The sequence below is a fragment of the Apus apus genome, chromosome 4, assembly GCF_020740795.1.
Source record: "Apus apus isolate bApuApu2 chromosome 4, bApuApu2.pri.cur, whole genome shotgun sequence".
Classification (NCBI taxonomy): Eukaryota; Metazoa; Chordata; class Aves; order Apodiformes; family Apodidae; genus Apus; species Apus apus.
Window position 1 is genome coordinate 109,437,807 of NC_067285.1, and position 19,629 is coordinate 109,457,435.

A 19,629-nucleotide genomic window follows, 5' to 3' on the forward strand; every position below is an offset into this window, starting at 1 on the left:
ATTGGCAATTTAAAAAACTAGATGAACCACCTAACTCCCAGCCCATGTATCTGATTTCATCTCAGAGGTGCTACTGTCTCTGAGAAGGGATGGGGGTGAGGGGGTGGGTTGGGGAACGGTTTAACCAAACAAAAAGCCCCTTGCAATCCAGGCTGAAATGAAAAGATTAAAGAACCGGCCTTTAACCCAACAGGCAGTTGCTGGGCCAGCTCAAGAAATGAGTTTAAAACCCCACTTTTCATACACACTGGACTGGGAAGCACAAAGAAATAGCATTTTGCCACAACCAACCTTCTTTCAGGTAAAGTGGAACTTCAATGTGGGGTTGATTAAGACACTTCTCTTCAAGGATCACACGTTATAACTGGGCTCATGAGAACAGGAATAAATAAATCACTGTCTAAAACCACAGAAATCCTTTTCCCCCTCCAAGCACCATGAAAACATCCCCTTCACCTTGGGACACGGGGGTTGAACTCTCCCCTCAGCCTTCCAACCTGCTTGGGAAAGGGCTGGTGCCTCGTGCCCTCTGTGCTCTGCTGCTCCCTTCACTTTGGCCGTAACAAAGTCTCACACAAAACACAGTTATTTTGGTTAAAGCACCTTTCTCACTTGCTAACACCTTAAATGTTTCATGAGAATTAATTTCTCCTTGAATAATTACCCTTTTATATAAAATCTTCACCCCTCTAACCGTGTTGTTTTTTTTTGGTGGAGCCTGGAGGGGAAAAAGGAACCACAGAATATTCCCATTATCCACTCCTCAGTCCCAAAAAGCCAGAGATTTTGTCTGCTTTTCCAGTCGTTTCAGGAGATTCCATAAAAGAATTTACCCAAACTTCCCTGCTTTTCCAAACCAAATGGGTAACACAATCGGATTTATTCCCTGGTGTTTTGGTCCCTGTCCTCAGTGCTCTGGAGCAGAGGGGAGTCTGCCTGTGTGGAGTGTGCAAGCAGGGGCCTGTGGAAACCCCCAACCCAGTGGGCAACACAGCAGCTCTGCTCAGTTCCAACCAGGGAAGTCAAAGAGGCAGTTTCCAGAGCTACCCTGGCCTGGCTGCATTCACTTCAGGTCACTGCAGGCAGGTCACTGGCCCCACTGGTCTAGTCCTGTGGCAGTAACTCAGACTGACTTTAAAAAACTAGAGGCTGAGATGCTGCTGTGAAGCAGTTTTGACTCAAGGGGAATAAGTGATCTAAAAATAAGCCTTGGTGGACCTCCAGATATTCTCGGGTCTCTGGAGAGTTTAAAAAGAGCCCACAAGGGACAGGAAGGTACCAAACACATAATTTAACCCAAGGAGCCTGTTCTCCATGCCAAGCACCCACTTACTGGATATGTTTCATGAGACTGCAGGGATGCTCTTTTATTTCTCTAGGTACCTGGCTTGATGGACCTTTCCTGATGCTGCAGAGGATCCTGTCAGTTTCAGGACATGCCCTGCAGCCACGGGGAGGTGCCACGGCAGGTCCTCAATCCATGTGAGCAGGCTTGGAGAGTCTCCATCTGCTCTGAAGCAAAGGTAAGAGGGGGGCTACATGGAGATATCTGGATCGTGGCTGCATGGGGCCACCTCCAGAGCCAGTCCTGGGGTAAAGACCTGGCTACATGCCTACACATGCCACATTGGCTCAAATCAAATGGAGAAGGAATTTGAGTCTTGGTTTTCCTCTGGTTAGGCTTGTACTTGAGTTTGTTGCTCAGAAAGGTCAGACTTTGATTTCCCAGCCCCAGACAGGTTAACATCATTGTATTTTCATGAAAAACATTAAAAAAAGAGCTGGGAATTTTTTTTTCTGGGGGAGGGTTCTGCCTCCAAAGCCCTGAAGACTGCAAGGTTGATTCCTCACACCTGGGGCAGGGCCAGGCAGAAGCTGGCAGATTCCTGTCTGTCCATCAGAGCCCTGTGTCAGAGCTGCTTCCTCAAACCTGTATCAGCATTTTGACCAATATCACTCTCCAGAGTGAACTTTGCCTTGCAGACTCAAGACTTGGCCTTGACTCTCCTTTTTCTACTCTCTCCCTCTCTCTTTTCCCTCTTTCCCACCTCTAACTTTATCCCCTTCCTCCACCAGATGCTTTCCACCTTCCTTAACACCAGTTTTCTTGCTTGAGTGTGACTGTCCCTCACGATCATCCCTCAGGACTCCTTGCTCTGAGCAGGACCTTGCAAACCTCTCTTCCTTCACCCAGCCCCTACAAGGTGTCTGCACATTCACAGGGAGGGGGATTCATCTGGCTTAGAATTCTCAGTGCTGATGTCCCTCAAACCTCATGCATTTTTGTAAGCCACTGCACATCAGAGGAATCCTATAAAAACAGAAGTTTCACTCCTCTCAGCCCTGCTTTGTGCCCAGACAAGCTGCTCCTCAGTTCTTTTTGCTCCCAAGCATTTTACTCTCTCCCAGAGCACACACAGAGAAGCTGGGTACTTGCCCCAACTACCAACAACCTGTACATTTCCTGTAGACACAACCCAGTGTAGCAGAGCAGTGAGAAGGGAAGAACAAGAAAGCCCCAGGGCCAGTGATACAATCAGCTGGCAATGTAGCACAGCTGTGTGCTGGCTGGTCATGACTCATTATGGATGGGCAGGATGCAAGAAATTAATTTTAGGAGGCAGAATTAAAAAGAGCATCAGGACTCAGAGGCACAAGGAGGAGAGCTCGTTTGAGAGCTAAAATGCTGGGTAGCTCATGGGATGTGGGACAGATTCTGGCCTGTGTTGATTCTTTTTCTGCTTTGTGGAGTCCCAGGGAAATTCTGTGATGTGCCAGCACCCAGTGTGAAGGGAGCTGCTTGATTTATTATTTCTCCCAGCAGACTCAGGAAGAGATCACATATACATCAGCCAGGCTGAGAAGGGAACATGAATTAACTCAGGAGGGAGTGAGTTTACTCTTAGGAGTGGTGAAATGACTAAGGTTATATCCCACAGAGGGAAACGCAGGGAATTCTTACCGGTTTCACTCATTTTCTTTAAAAACAAAACAAAATGGAAACAACTTCCAATTCTGAGAGAGATCTATCATTGGCATGACTGCTGAGTTTGGCAAAGCTGACACAAGACAGTGTAATTAAGCCTTCTACAGTACAGGGGAATCAAATTGCCCTTGTTCCTCCAGCTGCTCTCAGCAGTCTCACCAGTGGCCAAGAGTCACAGGTACCTGGAAGGGAACAAAGAGACACAAGGTTGCTGGAAACAGTGCAAGCTCAAAGATAGGGGGAAAAAACATCCCCCTTAAACTTTAGATTACATTTCCCTTTCTTCCCAGCACCTCTAGAAGTAGCACAAGGCTTTATTCCATCAAGAGGCAACATCTGCACGTGTGCTGGTGGATGTGCCATGTGGGGCACAGCTCTAGGAGGGGAACAATGGTGGGAATTTACAGCACATCAGCTGCTCCATGGAAACTGCCACTCCGGGCAGTCCTTCCTTGTTGGGGGCTCCAGAACTGGACACAGCACTGCAGGTGGGGTCTCATGAAAGCAGAGGGGCAGAATCACCTCCCTTGACCTGCTGGCCATGGTTCTTTTGATACAGCCCAGAACACAGGTGCCCAGAACACAGGTGGTTTCTGGGCTGCAGGGGCACGTAACAAATGAGAAGGGAAGCAGCCGCAGCAGTGAGATGAGCGCTGGGGAGCAGGTAAGGCTTCACGGTAGAGGTCGAGATGGACACCAGCTTGCAGCTTTGGTCTCAACCTCCTTTCCTCCACCAGCTGGTGCTTCTTGATGCTTGCAGCACAGAGCAGGAAGGTGAAAAGCAAGCAGTGCTCTGTGAGCTTGCAGCTGCTCCGGCAGCGCGCCAGCTGTGCCCCGGCTGGGCGGCACAGCGCCGGGACCGCACCCAGCACCCCTCAGCTGGGGCCAGAGCTAGGGAAAAAGAACTAAAGGCAAGAGGTGTAAACAGAGCAGAAGGCAGGAGCAGCTGGCATCACCTTCATCAGATTTGAGAGCTGTTCTTTAAAGAAAGGCCCTTCCATAGCACCCTCTCATTTTGAGGGCCATTGTAAGGAGACGGGTACATCTGCACCCTGAGGCTGTGAGCGCAGACACCCTCCCAGAGGGACATGGAGTGATGTGGCAGGGGAGAGACACCCACCCAGGGAGCTTTCAGAAAACATCACAGATCTGTAAGGGCTTAGACCAGACACAGATGCCAGCTGGGCTTACTGCTGACCTTTCACAGAAGGTCCCAAACTCCAGACTTCATATACACATGATGGAGTAGAATCATAGAATCACTTAGGTTGGAAAAGTCCTTACAGATCATTAAGTCCAACTGAGTAGGTTTTATGTCTGATGTTACTTCACAGGATGCAACTCTGCTGTCATGGTCTTGACCCAGGGTATCCTCTTCCACCCTGAGCATGACAGTGTGGAGCAGAGGAGCAGCTCACGTGTGAAGGAATCCCTGATGCACATTCTAATTTGAACACTATGCACAACGCAGGTGCAAAAGGTGCCTTCCCAAAGGGCCCTGAGGCTCCTGCATTGTGGGCACCCCTGACATGAGCTGCTTGGCCAAGGAGCCTCAGAGTGTGCACAGGTGGTGTTGCTGAAGCCCAGGTGCTCTTGGAGAGAAGCACATGCCAGCTAAGTGCATCCTGCACGGTCCTTTGCTCTGGACTTCCATGGTGCCACAGCACCAAAACTTCTATTGACCTCTAAGATGTGTGAAAAAGAGCCAAATCCTGCAAGCTGCTGAGAAGTCTCATGTTTCAGTGGTGACAGGACACCTTGCCTGGGTGACTCATTTGACCAGAGAGAGATGCAACCAGTTTCCTGATGTTGCAGCAACATGGGGAGCACAAAGCCAGAGAGGAGCATCACTGGGGTGAAGCTGAGCAAGGCAGAGTGATTTTTCTCTTTTTTAAACACTAAATGTGGATTTGAGAAAGGCTGAAGGCAGGGTAGGAAGGAAAAGAGCTGATGGTGAAAGGCCCCACAGCTTCTCCCATCGTGCCCTCAAGGCCAGGACTTCATTTGCAGGTGAAGTCAATTGAACATAAGGATACAGGCTTCAGAGTTCTGATGAACACACTGAGGAGAACCTGCATGTACACCCTGGTGCTTCAGTGTGGTCCCTACCACGGCCATGGCACTGACATGGGGAAGTGAGGAGAAACAGAAATAATCATTCCTGCCAGCTACCAAAGGGAAGGTGTGGCTCAGAAATAGCACCAAGAGAGACTGATGCAATGCAGTTCCAAAAGGAACATTTTGAGGGAAAAAGCTTAGCCATGAGCAAGAGGAATCAGTCCATACATTTCACATACAGCATGATATGGTTCAGCCTGTGGAGCCTGAATTTACAGCGTGGGTGGTTTGGAAACACCCAGCACTTAGTTTTGGGGAAAACAACTTGATTTCAACTGTTTGTTAGCTTGGTGCTCAGAACATTGCTGTGAACAGTTTCATTGCTAATTCTAAGAAATCCTACCTCATTTGAAGGGTTTCTTTGAAATCTCCCCTCCCTCCCCCACACAGATAACTTGTTTCCCCCACAGCTCTTGGAGGAAAAACACCAATACAACGTACCACTTTTTTTCACACTCCCCCCATAGAGATTTTGGTTTTATTTCAAACTTTCATGTCTTAAGTAGAGAAACAGCAAGGACCTGAGCCTGTCAATGCCAGAAGAAAAGGTCTGTGACCTGAGGGTCTGTTTTTTTGCCCAGTGTTGTTGAGCATCAGTCCTATGATGAAGCCCAACTGTGAGACAAGTGGTGCTGAGCACAGTGTGTAAACCCCTGCAGGCGTTCAGGACTTGTTGGAATTGAGATTGATGCCTGCACCCTGGAGCAGGAGGGATTGCCAGCACACTCCTAGGAGCAAAGCTGTGCAGGCAGCTTGCTGTAGCTCTCTGAAACCAAAGCAGAATTTTCTAAATTTTGATAGGAATCGATGCCTAAACCTTTGCTCTGCCAGAAATCACTGGTTGAAATAGCATTTCATTGCTTGCAACTGTAAATCAAGCTCCTTGAAAGCAGCTTATCTGGAGATGAGGAACACGGTTGCTCCTTTTCCAAAGCTTTCCCACAGGAAGATTTATGGCACTGTACATATTTATGGTTCCTATTTATTAATTTTTTGGTGACCCATTTTTGTGATACCTGGATTCATCACCAGTTTAAGGATGTAGTCAAGAACTGCTACAGCTGGTTGGGGTTAAAAAGACACTGTGCCTTGCTGCTCACTGCCTCACTCTGAAAATATAAGCAGGATGGGAAACAGGTAGAGCTGGAAAGACACCAGCAGATCTGGCAGGGTTGTAACCTCCTCCCTCAGCTGATTTCCATCAGTGGATGTGAAGAAGAAGCAGAAGCGATTACATGTTAAGATTAAAAAAGCTGCAGCTGGAACAGCTCATGTTCCTGGCAGCTGCAAATCACAGGAGAAGCTTGTGGGAAGGCTGGAAAGAGGATGCAAATCTTTCAGTCCTCAACCCGGACGCTTTCAGCTTGGTGTTCTGGCTGATAAAAACAGCCATTAAGCACATTGTGAGCTTCTGTGCTGTTAGACAGCAGAGCTCTATACTGAAAAAAAAAAAATCCCTTAATTTAGTGAAATGTTGATAGCCCTCTAACTAGCTCAGCCAACTGCTTAACATTGGGATCTGGATCAACAGACACATGGTGAAGCTGAGATGCAGCTCTGGGTGTTGCATTCAGGTGATTTACACTGAGTTCACTCAGGTGCCTCTCAATCTTTATAAGAACATGCTTGGGCAAGTCAGTAGGTGAGATGTGATGAGGACCTGTCTCCTGGGCCACCAGCAGGGTTCACTTGCTGGGTGTCATCCCCAGTGTGCCCACTGAAACCACAGCCCCAGCTCAGGGCGGGTGAGGCAGCTGCAGAGGTTCTGCCTTTCAGAACAAGACTTCAAGTGAAACCTTTTCACCATGAAAACAAGTCTGTGCTCTCTTCACAGGGTGTTCCAGCTGTGGCTTTTTCAGACAGACCTAGCACTGGGACCTCACTGCAAAGTTTTCACATGCTGCAGCCAGTCATGAAACCAAAGTATAAAAAAGTTATCAAAAGGAAAACAAAGTATAAAAAACTGACCGTGACTTTGCAGAGCAGCAGGTTTTTGGCACTCACAGGCCACTGAACGTGGCTGGGCCACCTCTCCAGCACGAACTCCTTGAGGATCATCTGCCAGCAAAACTGATGGAAGGCCAGGGAGAGATCACCCTCCCTGAGTCTCAGTTATCACCCCCTGAGGAATGCCAATGCACTGTGAGTGTGAGCTATAGGCTGCCCTCTTCCAGCCACCTCTCTGCCTCTCTCTGTGTTGGAATATATACACTTGCCCTTAAGAGTGTAGGTGTCTATATGTTTCACTAGATCCAAATATTTCTGTCTGGGTTGGTGTTTTGTGTTTATATATATGTAGGTTCACATATACTTTGATTTAAGATACCTTGTAGTAAGTTAGTGTGAATCTTGTCATTCTCAAATCTGTAATTGAGTCTCTGCTTTGATTATGATATATTCTGCACAATCACTTGTTAATCCTTAAATTGGTTAATGATTAAGTGCTATGAAAATTCAACCTTTTGATTAATAAATATTCAGTTGCTGATAAATCAGAACAGTGTCAAAATATTTCATCTGTGACAAAGAGAGAATGCTTAAAAACTTCCCCAGTTACACTGAAGGGCAGCTTACAACAGCTCTCAACTCTCATCAAGTTAGCAGGAGTGTGTTATGATTGAACTCAGGCCCATCCCAAGTAAATAATATGAAAAGCAGCGATTGGTGTGTGAATTGGGACTTCCTCATTAGATAAGCAGGGGCTAGGGAAAGCCAGGGAAAGAGTCCTTGGAAAGACATGGAAAGTCATGTAACTCCGAGTGAGGAACAAGAGCCACTGAAGAAAGCAGAGGTGTTATCAGCCTGAACAAAAGCACAGAGGAAACAACAAAAGGGGAGCACAACAAGGATCCTTTGTATCTGTTGAACTGAAAGCTGAATCCCCACAGACCTTCGAGTTCAGGTTCCCAAGACTCCTGACCAAGGAATTGATGTTGGCACCTGCATGTTCCTGTTCAACTTCGTTTAGTTGCACAGATATCTAGTTAAGCTTGTCTGTTATAGGATGAGCTAAATTACTTGACACCTCAGATGCTAACCACTCAGATTTATAACTTTATCTGCAGCAGGAAAAATCTAAATCCAAGATTGCAATCAACCACAGCACACAAATACTTAAAAACCAAAGCAGACTACATTATTTTCAGGGCTTTTCAACCTACTTTTTACACCTGCAAAATTAAAACTAAGACAAATCAGACAGAGTTCAAGGTTTGAGTGTCCTGGTCTCTACTCCATCCCACACCACAAGGACCCACAACAGACGGTTTCAGTTGGGCAGGTTCGTGGAGAGCAGCAGCTCAGCACAGGTGCCTCTACAAAGAGACTAACCCAGCGGGAAGCACAGCCTGAGTGGTGCAACCCAACAGCCTTGTGGCTTTCAGAACCCACATCAAGGCTCAGAAAAAGCTCTCTTGCAACCTGAAGGCAGTTAGAGAGATACTAAAGGGTGTCTTTAGAAATTGCTTTTAAATGTTTGCTTTTCAGAACATAACTATTCACCCAGTCCAGCAGCTTTCAGGAAGGCATCACACATGCTTCAAATTGTTTACACAACCCCAGCTCTGCACAGTGCAGGCAGAAGCTGCAATTCCTCTCCTCCTCTCAGGCAGTCCACCTGCGTCCATGGCTTATTGAAGGTCCCATCTGAGAGACCTGGGAGCACTGGAAGAGCTGGAACCCCATCAGTTTCTCAATTCATTGTGCATATGCAGTATATCAGTGCTCCTGCCACAGTAAAGTAAATCCATATTGTTAATGAGTGTCTGGTGACATGACATGTGAAATGAAAAAACAAAGCTGTTACTGATTTTTCAGAGCATTGTTCTCAGAGTACAGGTCACAAATCTAGCTTCATTCTAACATTCCTTCTGCACATTACCTTGAGAGAAGCAGGAAACCAGGGATACAATGAGAAGAATCTACTAGACAATGTATATTTGACAACCAGTTGCATGTTTAATAGACTTAAAATTTTACACTCAGAACTGGGTGACAAAAAACCCAAACCAAACCGAAACCCCAAAAAACCCCAACCCAATAACAAAAAGGATCTGGGATCAAAAGCTTTTCACATTCTTCTTTTAAATCTGTCAGAGAAATGGGTACAGACACAGCTGGGTGACAACACTGTAGTGCCATTATTTGTCTTATGTGTTATGTACTTTCCTAGAAGAATAATAGAAAGCTCAACAGGAGGCAACATTAATATGAGAAAGAAACCACACATTTTGGTAAAATTCCAACAGGATTCCATAAACTTCTGACCCTTATTTGTGGTATATTCCAGAAAGGATTACAGACTTTCAAACTTGGGTTAACTGCAATGGCTGCTGTATGTGTAAGATGATTACAAATTGATGCCTACCTACTGTCCCAAATGTTCAGAAAACAGACTTTTTCTCACTTCTAGATTGGAACACAAACTTTGCTTAAAACCCCAAAAAGTCATAGTATAGAACAAAACAGTTAAGTGAATCTACAAACAGAGTCAACTTCTTAAAGCTAAGTAAAAGCTTTGTCAATATCCCAAGACAGATTCATCCCAGAGTAGCTCCTCTTCTCTTTTCACATTTGTCTGTGACTTCATTTTACTATTTTGGGGCTTTTTGTTCTCTTTCTCAGCAGGGTTTTCTTTAAGACTTATGTCTTTATAAGGTCTTGATTTATTCTCCTTTCCCAAGCCTATCTCAACTTTAATTCTCTTCTGCTTCTCATTTTCTTCTCCAAAATTTGCACCTTCGCTATTTGTCTTTCTTTTCTGCCTTGTGGTTCCTTTCTCACACTTCAGCTCTTCACTGGCATATTTTTCCTCCTCAAAATGTTCCATCTGAAATTTCTCTTCTTTTTTGTAGGAGCTGGTGAAAGTTTCAGCAAGCCCAAGTTTGTGGCAGCCTTCAGATTGTGCAACCAGCAGGCTGAAGCTTTTCTCTCTGACGGTGGCCATCTCAGATGCCTGCTCTACTTTACAGAATCCCTTGTTATCGTGACAACTAGGTGACTTTTCTAGTGCATGCTCACCAGCTGATGGCCAGCTTGGTGATCTGTTTTCACCACTAGTTGTAGACCACTGTGTTTCAGAGAAAAGGCTGTAATGCTGGACTTCTGCACAGTTAAAGTCTGAAGATAAAACTTCACCAAGGTTACTTCCTCCTTGAATATTTTTGTCTTTAAATTCTTCTTCTTCTGCTTTTCCTAAAGACCTTCCTGGCTGCAGATCTCTAGCTTTCTGAGCCTGAATGTGATCTGTTAATTCATCTTGAAAGGAGTAATTTGTTTTATTTGACTTCTTCCTGAGACTAGCAAGCACTGTTTCTCTGCATAAATTGGATAGAAAGTCTTAGTTATTAATACTAATCAATTTGCTTCATACCTGTTGAGTTTAAAAAAAAAAAAAAAAAGGTCATATTTCCTCTGTTAGAGAAAGAACATATTCCAGGTGTGTTGCTCTGTGTAACTACATGGACCCTGCTCCACCTGATCAGATCTGCAAAGCTCAAGTTACAGGAACAGATTCTACTCTTTTGTGAAAACTGAAAATCCAGAGTGACTTCACGAAGACCAAATGAGTTTCTTGTGACCTAGGGTGCTTCAGGAATAAGATGCTTTTAAAAGGACTGTAGACATTTTAAAAACTACTTTTTAAACAGAAAATTCAAGGTTCTCTTTTATGAACTTATCTCCAAGTAGCAGCAGATAGGAAGCAGATACATGATACACTGTCTGTCAAGTAATAAAGTTACCAGTTTCTTTATGAAATTCATTCTGTTGAACAGTTGCAGTAACTTCAGTCAAGCCGTGTGACTCCACAGCAGAAACAAAGCAGAACAAAACCAACCAACCTGGATTGCTAAAAGCCCCCAAGAAGATAAATGTGCTTCAAAGGCAAAACTACACATAAGTTTACATTCTACTCTCTTCAGCCTGGAAGATCAAGTGGTTACATGACAAAGGATATACCCTGTGGGAAGGGCAGCTCCAAAACCCCATCACTTAAATGTATCTTGTTCTGCCTTAATTCACTAGCTTTACACATTCATTTTGTTAAACCTCAGACAGGCCTGGAGCAGCTCCCTACAATCCTGTTTTTGGGGACTCTAATTCTATTGACTAAACAAACTTTTTAAATCCTATGAGTTCTACATCAGTATCTTGTGATTATTATTATTGCACCTTCACTTAAAACACGTCTTATCCCAATTCTTAACATGAAAGCACTTTTGACATTTAGCCGACTTGCAAGCACTAAAAAGTGCCTCTTGAATCACATCCACCCTGCGATTCGCACAGTCTCCAAGCCCTCTACTGGCTGAAAGGGAAAGTACAAGAGATAAATGATCGGGCCAAACGCGAGATGCATGCTGAGGAATCCTGAAAGCAACACAATTTATGGAAACTTGGCACTTTTTGGGATTAAGGTTTTCTTTGCCCTGTCATGTAGGAATCTTTAAGTTCAGAACATTTCCTTCTGGAGTGAGCACTGAAGATTCTGTACCAAACTAGGTGCTGCTGTCCCCAGACAGCAAAGGAAGTGGGAAAACTACAGGCTTGAGGACCTTTCCCCTGTGGGTTGTCATTGAAGATGCAACTGTGGCAACTCCAAGACTGAATTCCAGTCACAAGTAGGACATTTAAATGCAAAATGCCCCTTTAAAACAGTAAACCAAACAACAAGAAAAACCCCAAACCAAACCAAAACCCCCACAAACCAGGCAAAGTCACTTAACATCAGTCAACAGGGCTAATGAAAAGGTTTGAAAGCACCAACTCCAGAGGGATAGTAACAAAAGACTTACTTATTCCGGTGCTTACTGCCCTGCATGTGGGACTGGTAGGTTTCTATGGATGTAAGTGTGATGTCACACACGGGGCACAGGTAATAACCAGCCCCAATTGCTGAAAAGAAGGAACCTGTAGGTTAGAGAGACTGCAAATGAAAGGCAAAACTCAAAGCACATCACGATTCCACCCCACACAAGAGTCCTAACATCATGTTCCCATAGACAATGTTTATAGACAGATAAAAAGCCTCTGCTGCAATTTCACACTAGCAGCATATTTATGAAGGGAGCTGTGCAGCTGCAGTGCACCCATGGTGTAAACATTGACAGAGAGTATCCTGATGACTGAAGTGATCCAAGATAATTCCAGTAAACCGTTGTCAAGTGCTGAGAATGAACTGTACTGAAAAATTAAATCCTATTGTTAATACCTGGCCCAAAGCAAGCACCAACAGATACCAACCAAGACAGCTGAGGTTTATTTAAAATAACATTAGTTTAAACATTACCTGCTCGTGCAGCATTGGTTCAGCCCTGCAAAGATGCTGAGGATTGTCAGTAAAGTACATTATGAACACGGTACATGGAGTCTCAGGCAAATAGAAGGTAAGGTCAGATGAGGAAAATCCTTGTATTTTCTAGGCTCTTTTCTAGGCATTTTCTCCTCTCCTATATGTGTCATCCATAGACCTCAGTATTCTGAAACCATCTCCCCTGTGCAAACCCAAGAGCTTCATCTATTAGCAAAATGCAGCATTAATTCCAGTGGGCTATTGCATTGCATCAAAACACATTATTTTGTTAAAATTGCAGCATGAATTCAATAGAGCTGTTTTATACTAACAGTGACTTTTGATTTTGGATTTTTTATTAGAATTTTGAATTCCTTGCTAAAGAAATGACTGTCAGGACCTCAGAATTAATGGAAGTTGTACAGCAACAGGGCCCTGGCTTTGGACACAGTGCCTGAGCTGGAGACAGTCCTGGTGGGGGGCTAGAGAACAATGACTTTAGGAAACAAATTTCCTTATGTGGAAAGACTGAAAACATTTTAATGAATAAAAGGTTAAGGGAAGACATGATACCAGCTTTCAATTATTTAAAGTATGTGACAGAAAGCAAACAAATTATTAAATTCTTGTGTCTGCTTCTTGGTCTGTGCACAGTGAAGAAACACATCGTCCTCAGAGAAAGCTGAGTTCAATGTCAGTGGAAGGTTTTAAGATCAAGAAGGTAAAGACCAGAAGTCTTGGGTTATGTTCCTTATGGAGGTTGTGGAGCTTCCAGCACAGATGGTTTTTCAGAACTGGGTGGATGAACATGTTAAGAATGACACAGATACAACTGATCCTGGCCTTGGACTTAGGGGACAGGACTATTTCCTGTGATCCTTTGTATTTGACTGCAGAACTCCTTAAGTACTGGCTTTGGGTGTTCAAGTCAGTAAGAAATATTTTCCAACCTGTCAGAGACAGAATTTTAGCAGTTCACAGACCAAACAGAAAGGAAGAAATGAACTTGTTCTGTTTCCTTGCACAAATCAGAGCAGTTCCTTGAACAAATCAGAACCAACCAATCTGAGCTACCCTCAGAGATTGTACCACTTGCTCATGTTCTGCTTACCACTTGTGCTGGATTCTGCAGGGATGGCTTTGTCTCCCAGCTCCTCCAATAGCTTTTTCCGTGCTTCATTTCTTCTGTGTTTCTTACCAAGATAATGCTGGTGGGCTGTGACTGGGTTATTGAAGGGAGCACAACAGAGCCTGCAGTACTTCTCTGGATCATTTAACTTCAGCTTTGAGTTGGAGGATGATGAAGACTCTTCAGCTTTTGAAGGCAGCAAAGGTTTCTCAGCCAATGGCTTCTGTAAAGCTGGAGACATGGAAGTAGAGGATAAATCTGCTGACAGGACAGCCAAGGAAAGGCTAGAACAATTCCACAGAGCAAAACAGGTGACTGCAAACCTACAGAGCTGGAAAGAACAGTCTGCTGCATGCTGAAATACTTGCAGGAGACTGTAAAATAGCATAGTCCTTGCAAGGATTTGAAAGTTCAGACTGGCAAGGAAGACAACCATGGATTATTCAGAAACCCTACCATTAGATCTCTAGAAATCAGCTGTGTTTGATGGCTCTAAGGTCCTTACAGAGTCCAAGGAGAGAGATTTATCCCACTGAGGCTGATTCAGAGCACATACTCTATGCTCTCTCTTAAATACAGTCCTGCAACTTGTAAAGGACAAACATCAGTTTAGTGCTGCTCAGGGACTTACTGATTTTAATTTCTTATCATATTAATTTATCAGAGCAACACCTTGTTGGGACTGCACTGAATTCTCAGAACAATAATAAACACCGTTAATTCATAAAAAATCATAAATACTTGCTTTTAGTTTCAGTCAATGAAAGACAGGGAATTTGAAAGCAAGGTTCCATGGCTTCAGAATGGCATGGGGTATCTCTGTACCTAAGGAGTTACCACAAGACAGCTCCACAACTTTGGCAGAATAGAAAATACATGGCAGGTGTAGGAAGATTGTTCTCTATATTTGTCTCAAAAACTGACAGGAAAACATACACAAACCAAACTATTTCGGTCTTACCAGGAACAGGCTGCATGCTCTGTGCTGGCATGTGGGCTTGGACTCCTGATAATTGTTTCAGCTTTTTAGCATGGATCTTTCCCAAGCAGTGAGACAAAGCAACGACTGGGGAACTAAAAACCACATTGCAGAGATTGCAGTATTTGTTTTTGTTCACTACTTCACTCCCATTCACCTGAAACCACGCAAGAGCAAGCACAGTTACAAGCACTTACTGAAGTGCACAAGGAATAATTTTATTTAGTCATGAAGAGCAATAATCACCTGGAAACTGCTACAATCCTTCTCCTGCCTCTCACTTTTCTCACCACGCATTTGGATGTAAAGACGAACTTTCTGAGCATGCTTTTTGCCCTGGCAAGAGACTAGAATTATTCCTGTTCCAGTACCAGGCAGTGGTATATCCCGTGACTGGGAGGGACTTCATTAATCAAAAGCTGCTTTCAGCACTTGCCAGATTGTATTTGTGTAAAGCAGAGCCACAAATGCCAGCTCTTGTAACAGTGCTGTACTTTAATCAATAATATTGCATTTAGCATCACTCGTAAGATTTTGCTTCGAGGAGCCTTCAGAGTCATCTACTCTCAACTCTTTGGGGAATCAAAAATCCTTCCATGTCTCCTTACACACAGAGATGGTAGCATAGGTAAGGAAAGGAATGCAGCCATGCTACCAGCAAGTCTGTTGTGCTCCTCTACCACTAAGCCTGGAGGTTTGACATCAAGGCCATCCAGTGTCCTGGCACAGAAGAATGACAGACAGCACGACTCAACTTACCTTCCTAAATAACAAGTCTAGTCTCCCCATACAGACAGTGGAGAGAAACGGGTTTCCCTGGAAGTGGAGTTAAAGTATCTCCAGCTTAGAGTCAGTCTATGGAGATTTCTACATCTTTTTACTGAGGATAAAATAGATAACTAAAATTGGGTGTTAACATATACTTCCTTCAGATGCAATTATTTCTTAATTCTTAGATGTTCTCTCAACTCACAACCTTCAGACTCTTGCACTTGTAATGTACTTACCCACGTGCCACACTATATAGTGGTAACCTATCAAGTAAAAGAAGTAACTTGCCTTCTCTGACCTCATGCTTTTCAGATGCTTTTTAAGGATTCTGAGGAACAGTGCAGACTATTATAACAATATTATCAAAGAGAAAGGGGTCCTATCATACCTGGCTAGATAATACAACTAAGAAAAAAAGAGTCAGTTATTTCCAACAATTTGATTTGTAATGGTGAAGTCAGGTAACAGCATCTATTATCCTCAACTGGATTTGGATCCAAGAAACAGGACATCAAACAGAGGGTCTGAACTCTGCAAAGTTGTTACAGCACAGTTGCTGCTTAAGTTGAAGTAAATAGACCACCTTGCGAGACCTGAGTCTTAATAATGCAAACAGCAGGAAAAGCTGCTGACAGCAAATGACATTTTGAACTTCAACTTGTTCAAGAAGAATGAAATGCCTGTGCCCGCAAACCTGCACATCCTCAGGATTCAGAATAAAGTTTCAAAACAAAGCCTGCTTGCCCATGTCTGCAGCAACATCCCAAGGCACACAGCTGTTCCAAGAAATGCCTTCAGCATAATTCATGCAACTGGCCTCAAGCAGACACTGGTGCCCAGAGCACCACGTGTGCATGGCTGGGTGAGGTGTCAGGAGGGATGGCCTGGATCCTCCACAGCCAGCACTGCCCCAGACATCTGTTCTGGCTCAGATCTGCTTCAGTCCCACACACAGTGTGGCCCAAACCTGCTCAGTTCCTTCTCAAGTCCTGCTGCAACATGCAGGTGATTGCCCTTCTCCATCACTGAATTCACAACTCTCACAACATTCAGGTCTGGTTAATGTCTGAGCCTAGTGTAAGCCTTCAGAAACACACTATAAAAATCTTCTACAACACTACACAGAAACCCAAAACAAAGAAACCAAAGCCCCAGTGCTTGCTAGGAGAAATTCTCCCTCCCAGCCTACCTTATAGTGTGACATCCTGTGAGACTCAAACTGCAGCACTGCCCTGCAAACCTTACAGAAAGTGTCAGTGAAAAGGTCCTTCCTTGTTCCCTCATCTAAAATGTCACCTAAATGGAAAGAGCAAAAGACAAAAATCAGCCAGTAGTTAGGACAAGTCACATTTGCCTGTCTTTGCTTACACAAAACACCAACCACTTGAATATTCACATGCAGCAGAAGATGAAGGGACCAATGTTTATCCACAGAATCACACAATGCCCCTCTGCAGCTTCCAAGCAAAGCTGTAAACCTAATTCTTACAGAAGTGTTGCTCTCCTGGACTTGGAAAGTTCTACTATAGAAGTATCCAGGCTTTAAAAACAAAGAAGAAAATGACTCTTCCTTGGGTCTTCAGTCCATTTCAAATAAGGCACAATGTCAGAAATACTTGAGTAACAGCCTAAACAGAAGGATTTGAGCTAGATCACAGTTAGTTAAAAATGGGAATACTCCTTAAAGAAGAGACTGTAAGCAAGCCTGGAAGTAGCTCAGTACATGAAAAAAGCTTCTGACACCTCCTGGCCTAGGAAGCTTGTACCTGTGTCCCATACACCAGTACAGCCAACTTAGTCATATGGGAAAAAAATGTTTCAATATTCTTTACACTGTTCCCAATTAACTCATCATGGGCTGTACACACTTTGATCCATTCTAAAATTGGCCAGTGCTTGAAGCTATTCCTGAATAATTGTATGGTCACACACATTTCATCTGGAGAGGAACGACAACCTAATTAAGCACTTAAAAGTAGTGCCAACATCATGTCAATTAAGAGAATTAAACACATCCTTCAGAAGAGAATAGCAGTGCTAGCAAAACCCTCACATCATCCCTGTTCTTTCTCCTCTTAATACACTTTAATTCATTAAGGAAACCAATTTAAGTCATACTGCTTGAAACTCTTCTTTCAGGGAGCAAGTTTACCCACACAGTGCTATACCACCAAATCTTTTTCTGTGCTGATAAACATGAAGACTACCTGTTTCCTTTTCCTTCCAGTGGGCTTCACTTTAATTCCAGTTATGCTAAAATGTAACTCCTTTTGGCATGCCCTGCTCTTGAAAATAAGTCAGCATTACAGAAATTGAAATAAAAATAAAGGAAGCCACACAATCAGTCACAGTTCAACCAAACCATGCTCTTGAAATGAAGGGAAAATACTGGGGAAAGTAATGAGATGTCTTAACTGAGCTTAAATCCTCAAAGTTTACCCAAGAGTCCATCCTGGAATCCACATGTGGAGCAGTTGGCTTTCTGTGCTTTGCACAGAGCCTGGAGAGGTCATGGGCAAGGAAAACAACCCTCCCTGTGGCTCAAGGCTTGGTGCCAAAAGGCATCCACAAACCCATAATAGCATACAACCTGTACTGTTATTTCTAAAGATTGTCCTCTTGGCCCCTTGCCAAAGCAAAGTCCAGGAAAATGTGGGAAAAAACCACCAAAGCCAAACAGAATAAAATACTGTGCAGTGTAACTTGTAACTCTAAACAGTAGGGCTAAGCTGTGGGATGATCAGTCCATAAATGATTCAGGAAAGACCAGAGCCTACAGAGTCCCTCATGTGTGCCCTGGACAGCACATGGCTGCCACCTGTGCACAAGTAAAAAACCTCCTAAAAAATCAGAGCATGAATTTGAGTACCAGCTGTATGACACATACTTCAACTGAGCCAGCATCACCCCAGGAATGTGGCTCCAGAGGAAGCCTGAAATGAGGACTGCTTTGACAAGCCAACATGAACATGAGCAACCAACTGAAAATCCATCAGCAGCTCGATGGGCACTGACAAAACCTGAGGAATGGCAGATGCAGTGACCTTCCCCAGACTGTGTGCATCGTGAACCCCACTTTGCCTTCCCAAAATCAGAGCTCCTGAGTCGTTTAACACACAGATCTTAACAAAGCTGGCTCTGATTTTCATCTAACCCATGCTCCTACCAAGAAAGGTTGGACCAGACGATCCTTGAGGTCCCTTCCAACCTGGAATTCTATGATTCTATGATTCTATGATGAGGCTTTTGGCTGAAATTGCAACGACTGGGTATCAAAATGTCACTGTCTGGCATGGTTTACCATCAGTCCCCAGTATGGGAATTAATTTTCTAATAAAACCTTTATTTTAATGAAGTACAATGGCCAGGTGACTAGTTTAGTTTTTATATTCTCTAGTTTGTTTGTGTATTCTGTAGTTTGAGTCACCCAGAAATGTTCAATATTCCACAGCTGTTGATTTCCATAGCTTTGCCCCTTCAAACAGAGGAGTGAAGGACGGACACAGTAACTTGGATTGATCCACCCAAGAAAATCCAATCACTTAGTTCTGGGCAGTAGATGAAAGCCCATCTGGCACCTGAGATGCATGAATTGCCAGTGTTTGAAGCAGAAAAAGCCACTTACATAGGAAAATCACATCAGTTTGCTCAAGTGTACTGAGCTGTAAAAACAGCTACCTAGAGAAAGAGCAGTGGAAAAATATTCTCTATTTAAAGAAAAACAACTAAAGGCAACTGCAATGCAACTGTGCACAAATCTATAAAATGTTACTGCCCTGGGCATAACTTCTCATTGGAAGACAGACTTCTTTATATAAGCTAAGGACAGTATTTTATGTGTATTTTCCTTGACTTAGCAGTGAACTGCACAGCATACTTGGCAGACAAAAACCAACCAAGTGAAAAATTAAAAACATTACAACGTGAAATTAAAAATGAGGCTTTGTTCACCTTTTCCTTGGCTGGTCACCATAATGAAAAGATTGGATTATAGGGAACAGAGGTCTGGTTGTCCAAGTAACTTCTATTGTGCCTTTTGGAGCTGTCCTGCACCCTGTTGTATCCTTGTCCTCTATGGCACTTTGCAGTAACTGATAAATTGCACTAAAATATATGCTAGGGACAGTTTTAAATATTGCTCTTCATTGCTACAAAAGCCATTTTCATTCTTCAATACTGTAAAAGGGCTGACAGGACTTGACTTAAGATCCCTTCTTTGTAAATTTATCACATCTTAGTTCTTTTTTTGTAGTGTGTTCTATTTCTCATTTTTCACCTCTCAGCACTGTTGCTCCTCTCTTTTGGCTCAGTATTTTCTCAATATAAGGTTATGCTACTACAGCTGAGTCTGCAGG

General features: G+C 43.7%; 1 protein-coding gene across 1 annotated transcript; it reads right to left on the minus strand.

Moving 5' to 3' along the window:
* Positions 1-9,549: 9,549 nt before the first annotated feature.
* Positions 9,550-17,851, minus strand: KRCC1 (lysine rich coiled-coil 1). The gene is made up of 7 exons (XM_051618312.1): positions 17,848-17,851; positions 16,464-16,570; positions 14,750-14,839; positions 14,486-14,660; positions 13,516-13,755; positions 11,899-11,998; positions 9,550-10,419 (listed from the first exon to the last, which is right to left on the minus strand). Exons 1-7 carry the CDS (start codon positions 17,849-17,851, stop codon positions 9,624-9,626), a joined length of 1,512 nt encoding a protein of 503 aa, XP_051474272.1. The 3' UTR covers positions 9,550-9,623.
* Positions 17,852-19,629: the final 1,778 nt, after the last annotated feature.

Bases quoted from the DNA above. Each gene is read 5' to 3' on its own strand.
- KRCC1 (XM_051618312.1), bottom strand. The intron at 13,756-14,485 runs GTAAGACCGAAA...CCATGTCTCCAG, and splicing joins GAGCATGCAGCCTGTTCCTG to CTTTACAGAAGCCATTGGCT. The intron at 11,999-13,515 runs GCACAAGTGGTA...CCTTCTTTTCAG, and splicing joins AGCCATCCCTGCAGAATCCA to CAATTGGGGCTGGTTATTAC.